Source organism: Melitaea cinxia, chromosome 5 (genome assembly GCF_905220565.1).
Source record: "Melitaea cinxia chromosome 5, ilMelCinx1.1, whole genome shotgun sequence".
NCBI lineage: Eukaryota > Metazoa > Arthropoda > Insecta > Lepidoptera > Nymphalidae > Melitaea > Melitaea cinxia.
This window is the reverse complement of record NC_059398.1, coordinates 15,583,749-15,592,537: the sequence shown is the minus strand read 5'-3', so window position 1 is coordinate 15,592,537 and position 8,789 is coordinate 15,583,749. Positions and strand designations below refer to the sequence as shown.

The 8,789-nt window shown below is 31.7% G+C and overlaps 1 protein-coding gene across 1 annotated transcript; it reads left to right on the top strand.

Annotated features, from left to right (window-relative positions):
• Positions 1–944: 944 nt before the first annotated feature.
• On the top strand, positions 945–6,965 carry LOC123653702 (ubiquitin-conjugating enzyme E2-24 kDa). The gene is made up of 3 exons (XM_045589695.1): positions 945–1,343; positions 2,672–2,819; positions 4,399–6,965. Exons 1-3 carry the CDS (start codon positions 1,014–1,016, stop codon positions 4,494–4,496), a joined length of 576 nt encoding a protein of 191 aa, XP_045445651.1. The 5' UTR covers positions 945–1,013; the 3' UTR covers positions 4,497–6,965.
• Positions 6,966–8,789: the final 1,824 nt, after the last annotated feature.

Below are 8,789 nucleotides of genomic sequence, written 5' to 3'. Positions count from 1 at the left end.
AACGTCTTATACGAAAACAGCAAATTTTCATCTTTTAGTATCAATAAGGTATAAAACAGCTACTTTATATCATTCTTATAGGAAAATAATTGTATGTATAAAACCCTGGAAAAGTAACAGGCTACTTATTTACGCTTTGCAGTTTGGAGCATCTAACTCGGAGTTTCATTTATTATCATAACAAAAGTTGCACATATTCCGGAACCGTTTCTTTGTCTTCTAGAGATTGTCTTGGGATTAATATATTTCTTAGAATTGTCAGTGTTTGGCCAAAAAATTGTAAATTATCGGATAACGCAAGCCCACAAGATGGCCGACTGTTATTCGTAAGGTACAAATAATATTTTGCAATTAAATACCTCTTTATGCACTTATTTTATATTATTTTGCAAGTTAATGTTAGTTTATATTATGTAATTGTATTTATTTGTTGTTACAAAGTGACTCAGGTGCACGACGTAAGAATTTCTTTGTTTCAAAAATGTCGTGAAGATCCAAGGGATTCTTTTTTTATTTATTTTGTGATTGAAGAAATCTTTTGTTTTTAACTTTGTCGAAGAAAGCACTTGATTAATGTTATGTTTAGTATAATAAACGTCTTGAGTGTTAAGCTTTTAATAAATAATTGTTCTATAATAAATAAAAGACAATGTTTATATTTCTATGTATAATTTTCTAACTAATTTAATCGAATTTGACTACTTATGTATCTAATGTCACATGACAAGGGTACATAGATAATAGTATATAAACATTTAATATATAACCCTTGAAAATAATAATGATATTTGTGAATGTAATTCCACATTTTGAATTTATTATTTTACTTTGCTGTTACATTATTTTAATTTAATAGCCTCATTGTTTAATATTTACATGTTAAATATATCACTGTATGTGTTTTAGTTTGCAACTTATGTAATGCCAAGTCACATTGTCCTGTGCTTGTAATGGCTTATTAACAATTTGCTTTTTTTTAGTTAGCGGAATGAGTTTTTTGATGCTTTTAGATAATGTCTGGTGCGTCTGGTTCATCAGGAAGCGGCACGGGACGCGGTCGAGGGAGTTCAAGCGGAGCAGTCGGTGAAAACAAACCAGACTCGAAGGAAAATAAACCTCAATTAAAAATGTCGAAAGCACTAGGTACATCTGCGAAAAGGATCCAAAAGGAGCTCGCTGAGATCACTCTGGATCCTCCACCGAATTGTAGCGCTGGACCAAAAGGCGACAATTTGTATGAGTGGGTTTCAACAATTCTCGGCCCTCCAGGGTCAGTTTATGAAGGTGGAGTCTTCTTTCTTGACATTCACTTCTCCGCAGAATACCCTTTCAAACCTCCCAAGGTAAAAACTTCAAATTTTCTTTTATTTAAAAATATATATTAGTTAAATAATACATTTTTAGGGCCTTTTTCATTAATTGTGGATAACACTATTTGATGGATGATGGTATGTAACAGATACAAGTTTGGTGTATTGTTTTTTTTTTCACCATCAAATTTCACTGTATGGGATCTTTTCTTTGCAATTGTGTATCTAAAAGTTTTAGTTTATTCATCAAAGTAAAATATATCCCAATGATTTATTATACCTCCTGCCGTTAAAGTCTACTCGTAACTTATTTGCAGGATAAACTTTGCCCGCACACAAGCAATGAAATAGGGCCTCATGTATAGATTTATACCCCAATTATTAGTAATATGAGTTTCTTAGTAGTCAATAGACATTATCAGTCTTAGTAGTGTAGCAATATCTATCACGCAACATATAAACTAGAGAAAAACTGACGTATCTTACATCGCGCTGTCAAAGTTATCAGAGTGATTGAGTTTATATACAAGAACCGAACAACAACTGTTGGGGTGTTAGCCCACCAGACACTACACCCGTCTGGTCGGAGGATCCTCCCTTTTCAATGGGGGATGAGGGACTTCACACCCTGTTCCTCACACCTCCAAAGTAGTATGTCTGTTTATGAAACATAATATCAATGTACACTACATAGTTTATCACAATGGTATTTTGTTTTTTATGGTAAGGAGAAACTTATAGGGACATACATATAGAATGGTACAACTTTTTTGGACTTTTTTGAACTTTTTTCAACTTTCTCAGTTTATTAAATTTTTTAAATTCTCGACGTTTCGTATACTTTACAGCAACTGTGGTCATAGGAGGACTCGTCCTCAGGTTGAAAAAGTTGTTTTTTATATATAGCTAATACTATATTTTTATTTGACATTTATAGTCAATGTTTTCCTTCTTAGTCAATGTCCAATAATCTCTTAATCTTGGAAAATGTGACATATATAACAAATATGTTAACAGCAGGGTGTTATAAGAGGCGACTAAGGGATAACACAGTCCCACCACTACCACATTGGAACTTAAAAAGTCAACTGATGGCAGGATAACCATTCAACTGCTGGCTTTGAAATACACAGGCCGAAGACGTAGGCAAGGCAGGCGAAGGGCAGTAGCGTCTTCGATGCGACAAAGGCATGGGCAAAACACATGAGTGACAAGTTCACGCTATAACGTTTGGCGTGAACTTGGGAAGGCCTATGTCCAGCAGTGGACTATGATAGGCTGAAGTGCCAAATATGTTAAAATTTTAGATAAAATTAGTTATAATTTTGATATTTATGTATACAATTTACTTTTGTTCACAGGTAACATTCCGAACTAGGATATATCACTGTAATATCAACAGTCAGGGTGTTATCTGTTTAGATATTCTCAAAGACAACTGGTCACCAGCTCTGACAATCTCAAAAGTACTTCTATCCATATGCTCACTGTTGACTGATTGTAATCCAGGTAATATTATTTTTACGAGTACATTATTGATTAATTTGTTAATTTTAAAGACGAAAATAGCTGTGTTTACTCACAAACAAAAAAAAAACCCTAATTCCGATTATATCGACAAGTAATACGATGTAGATGAAAAAAATAGTCAAATATGCATTTTTAGATATTATTCAAAAAATACTCGTAACATTCGATCAAATTTAAATATGACAGTATGAGAAGCATCAGCTATTGATAAAAAATAATGATCAATATCAGTATATCCACTACAAATTTATGAGGTAACACAAACAGATTCAGTCTAATTTAGACCCAGCTCCTTTTTTAGAAGTCGGTTGATAATACGACTATGGGCCTGCGATGACCAAAATGTTTATATCCTGGCATATAAACACTTGTATAGTTGTAGTGAACTGATTAGAATGTTACCATACGCATGGTAAAGGTAGGAATATTTAGGAAGGTAGTAATAGTAAAGTGCATTTGACATCAAAAATTCTTAAAACCAAATTTTCTATTAGCAAAATGCACATAGTATGTCTTCTCACGAGTTGAACAATCTATAATATTAATAGTTAAAAATAAATTATAATTTTGAAAATATTAATTGATAACGGTAAACTGTAAAAAAGGCAACGTGAAGGGTCTGCTAGGCTTCCTCAAGGACTTCAAAGAGCTAGGCTGGCACGAATAGTGCCCCCAGCCAATCACGCAAAAAGGCGCATTAAGACGTCGAGTTGGGGAAAACAGCCCGTGTTTATCAACAATATCAACATCAACTGTAAAAAATTGAAAAATTGTGTTCGCTCACAAATGAAAAAAAATTATATTTCAAAAATTGATCAAATTGTATATTGATATTTTTATGAGCTTTAATTGCACTCTTAATAACCTTCGAGCATAAAATTATTTTTTTATTATTATTTTCTTTGTGTCTTCTGCAGCAGACGTGACTTTCGCATAATAATGTTTAATAACTTTTTTTTAATTGATCATAATAAAAGAACTAACCCTAAAAACGAACACAGAATTTTGCCAGACGCTGATAAAATTCATGTTGTTCTGTAAAATATTTCTTAAAATATTATTCACTATATACTATAATTTTTGTTACTTCAGAACTTTTTGTTTTTTATAAAGTAATTTAATTAAATTTAAATGGAACCTATCGATAAAAAAAAGAATAATCGAAATCGGTCTATCTAATCGGAAGTTCAAAAGTCGAGAAAATCCTGCGTTTTTTGAAGTAGGTTAAAAAAGATATGTTTAATGTATAACCTAAAGGTGATGCTATTCTTATTACTTTTTGAACGTCCAACGTATTACTTGTAGATGTAATTGAAGTCGGTTTTTTTCGTTTGTGAGCAAACACAATTATTTTCAATGTGTTTTGACCTGTTGATAAGTACTATCAGGTGGTAGTGTGGGAAAAAGCTGTATAGTCCTAAAAAAACAGTTTGATAATAGTGGGACCCTTTTTCCCATTTACATTGGTAGTGTGTGTGAATAATGACATTTTTTTAACTGACTTTCATGATTCTTGTTTTAACCGAAAACTAAACTAATATAAAATTTATATTTTCAGCTGATCCGTTAGTCGGAAGTATCGCAACACAGTATCTCCAGAACAGGGAGGAACACGATCGCATCGCGCGCCTCTGGACCAAGCGTTACGCGACATGATTGCTCTCCGAACAACTATCATACTCAATACCATTCTGTTTTAACTCCATCCCGATCACGTTAATATAAGCTAACATTATCCACGTAAGTATGCACTCTTGTCAATTATAATATATAAAAAAAGTATTTCAACCAACATTGTTTCCGAATAAAGTAAAATATGTTGGTTCAAAAAAATATATCTTGAAAAAAGTGCATACTTCATATGTGGCTTGTCAATATTTAGTTGCAATTTTATTAATGTGAATTTTTAACGCTTCGACACGGTACGACTGTTTTATTAGGCGACGAGTTTTTTAGTTATATATTTAATTTTTTTTTCTGTTGATGTTTGTCGCTGTATAGTAATACCGCGATAGGTTTAAAATATATAACTACACTACGTAGGGTAAAAGTGATTGGGTCAGTTTTGCCACGGATATGTGTCGATCTCAAACACTTGAATTGTACTACTTAAGCATATTTCTCGATTGTTTCCAAGGGAATAAATAGGATGCGTCTATTGCAGGGTGTACAATTGCTTTTGTAATTGGTTGGTATAGAGATATGTGATTATGATGGTTAATTATAAGATTAAGTAAACTACTCAACTGCCAATGAAATGTCTCCAATTTGTAACGATCAATCACTTTGTCAGTACATAATAAACTATAAAATAGTTACTAAGCCTATGTGAAAGTACATAATGCGGTGTATTTCATTCATACTCCCGTGTTTGCAAATATTTGTCCATCATTTCGTGTCACAGCTTGTCTTTAGTTTTTAATCCTTAAAAGTGTTAAAACTTCAATGGCAACAGTTTATATAAATTCATTTAATTACGTATATTTCTATACATGTGTAAAAATAACTGTCTCTGTATATAAAATTATTTTAAAATGTTTAGCTGAGCTAATATAAAACAAAAAGAAAAATTACAGGAAATCTAAATTTGGGTATAGCCTGTGACAACGTAATCTGAAAGAGTTGAAGGTATTTGCTATGTTGATATAATTTTAAAGTCTCAATTGTGACCAATGTGACCGAATTTGCTGGCATTTATCATTTCTAAAGCTTATCTTACTCTTATAATGCATTTTAATAGAATTACATGTACAAAATCATTTTTTTTTAAGTAAAAATTACAATAAGACTTCTAGTTTTCTCTATAAATATTACTAACTCTTGGAGTGATCTCTTTAATAAAGACCATTTGATTGAGACTATGTTGATGTTTATTTTTTTTTTAAATCAGAGAATATTAATTGCAGTGGAATAAAACTTTGTCTTAATTAACTAAAATAATAAATTTTGAAGATCAAAACACGCTCTCGTAAAATGTATCTAGTCCTCATTCTAAAATCTACTTATGAATTAAGGAATACACACTACTGACATTCAACTTTTTTTCAGATTTCCGCATACTAACTCTCGATATTTCATTTGTATACATATGTTGCATTTTGTGATTTAGTTAAAAAGTTTGTACCAATTTGGTCCATTATTTAGATAGTAAAATTATAAAACTTTTGAAAATGAACGAATTTTAATTGTTTTATTTTAGGAGTGCAATTATTGTTCAGGTCTTTATGTATTGTATAATAAATGATATGTATTTATAACAATGCAATTTTATATGTATGTGAACTATTTTATATACTTTAGATTTTCATCAAGCATAGAATAGTATCTTTAAAACCTATTTATTTAATGAAGAGCTTGTTAATCGATATGTCGCCAACAAACCATTCTTTTCAATTTCTAACGTTTTTTTTTTATCAGTGACTCGACAATATTCCTGAATTCATCAGTGATATGTGATGACGTATGTTTTTTATGAAATCGACATATCAAAGTGAGTTGAATATCTTTTCACAATGCTCTCGATTACAACGAGCCTGGCGTGTTCCAACGTGTAACCGCACTGAACGTGCCAAAACCTCAAGGCGTTTTTGCTTCCACACTGTTTGTATAACTCGTCTTTCTAAAATATTCCGTTTAGTGTTTAAACAACAGTTATTAGAAGTAAGTTATTTTATTGTTTAGGTAATGTATGTCTTAACCCTAGTTTTAAAGTATAAAGAAACTTAGCCGTGTAATTTTTAGCAAAGTGTATGTCGCGTGTATATGAATGTTTTGGTGATACCGTTGTGAAAAAAGTTATTAAAAATAATAATAATTAGAATTTAATTTAATTTCGTCGAAGTGAAACTGGTGCTGTGAGATTCAAATGCTTGCGACATACAATATTGAGAGATGAATACCGCATCTGTATTCGTGACTGGATATATTTTGTCAATGTGATTTTTAAATTATTTTATACTGTGACTTCTGAAATGTGTTGCTTGCAAGACAACAGCTGTACTCAACGCGACTGATGTTCCTCGTAACTTAATGTTCATAAATTGAACCCATTATAATCATCCTTTGTTAAAATTTATATCATGATATAAAATAGGAAAATAAAAATGTGTGTAACTAGACACTTAACTGCTGTTTTATTGTTTTCTTGAAACCTTAAATATCTGAATATATTTTTTAACAATTATTTAAACAGGTAGTGACAGACTGCAATATCGTGATTGGAGATGAACAAAGTGAACAGGTGAATGAGTTTGTGTATCTGGGTTCAAAGTTTACAAGAGATGGAAAGTGTGAGAGTGATATTGAAAGAAGAGTGAATGCAGGAAACAGGGTGAATGGAGCTTTGCACTCCTTTATGAGCAGTCGGGAGGTGTCTAACAAGGCTCGTTTGGCTGTGCATGAAGGGGTGTTTGTTCCGACACTCATGTACGGAAGTGAAAGTTGGGTATGGCAGAAGAAACATGAAAGCAGAATAAATGCAGTTGAGATGAGAGCGTTAAGAAGTATGATAGGAGTTAAACTGAGTGACGCTCCACTCGTACAACTTAATGCCAAATATACTAAGTGTAATACACTATTGTATAGGTATAGTATATAAATAATTTAATGCAATAGGTATAGTATAGTATTTAATATAAAGAAATATAGGATTTAAAATTACTCGGGTAATTATATTTGGAGTGGGAGTGCACTGCGCCAGCGCTCTTTAGGACGAGTCGCTTCAGGATCTATACACGGTACACATCTATACAAATAAATAAAATTGGTCTGTAATATTAAAATAATCGCTTTTTACTAAATGCGTATGGATGTTTACACAGTACAAAATAACAATTTTGTCAGTCTGTCTGTTTGTTCCGGCTAATCACTAAAACGGTTGGACCGATTTTGACGGGACTTTCACCGGCACATAGGTGACGTAGTAAGGAGTAACTTTTTTTTATAGCATCCATGGGCTCTTATAAAAAAAATAACTGTCCATGCCTTTTTTATTTACATTTTTATTTTCAAAACGTTGAGGCGTATTTTTTTCAACACTGCATGCTTCAAATTACGAACTAAAGCTTGTTTTCTCTAATTCGATGGTGAGTCCACAACTGACCGTGAGATATATATATATATATACACACACACACACACTATATATATATATATATATATATATATATATATATATATATATATATGTGTAGGTTAATAATTAAAATCACTATTTACGACTATTCTTTTTTTTTCTTCATGCTACATGCTATATGAATTACTATTTACAACACACTACATGCTTCATACATTATATTAATATTTGTCACATATGCTCTATAATGTTAATTTACCGCATTGTCGACGGAGTAAGAGTAAGGGGTAACTTGGCTACGTTTATTTTAGAAATTTATAACTCAGCAAACTGAACTACATACACTTTTTTCCTTAATTTCCACGCGGAAGAAGTCGCGGACACAGCTAGTAATTAAATATATAGCCTAATGAAATTTACACACTATAAAAAAGTATTCCACTTTATCAGGTACCTAGTCTATCTATTTTTATGATCTGATATGTCTAGTCCAAAATAATAAAAAGTATGCGTGGTGAAGACGATACATATGCTTGCCGGTAGGCAGAGCTTCCCGTACCGAGCGTGATGATAGTGCGCTTGTAAAATCGATTATATTTAATTAGACGCGATAGTTAAAACTACTTGTTGCTTGCCTTGGTACTGGGACGCCAATCTATAATTTTTAGTCAAGCATGTTAATAATTATTATAAAGTTTACGTTCGCTATTAGAAATCAGGACTCATTTGATTAATATATTTTGTGTTTAATTTTTTAAGAATCCGTATAGGATTATGGGCTATTAAAAAATCGGAACCCAGGTAACTTAATAAAGCGATATATGACTGAAAACTAACAAGTTGGATTATCTACTAGTCTATAAATAAAACAAAAA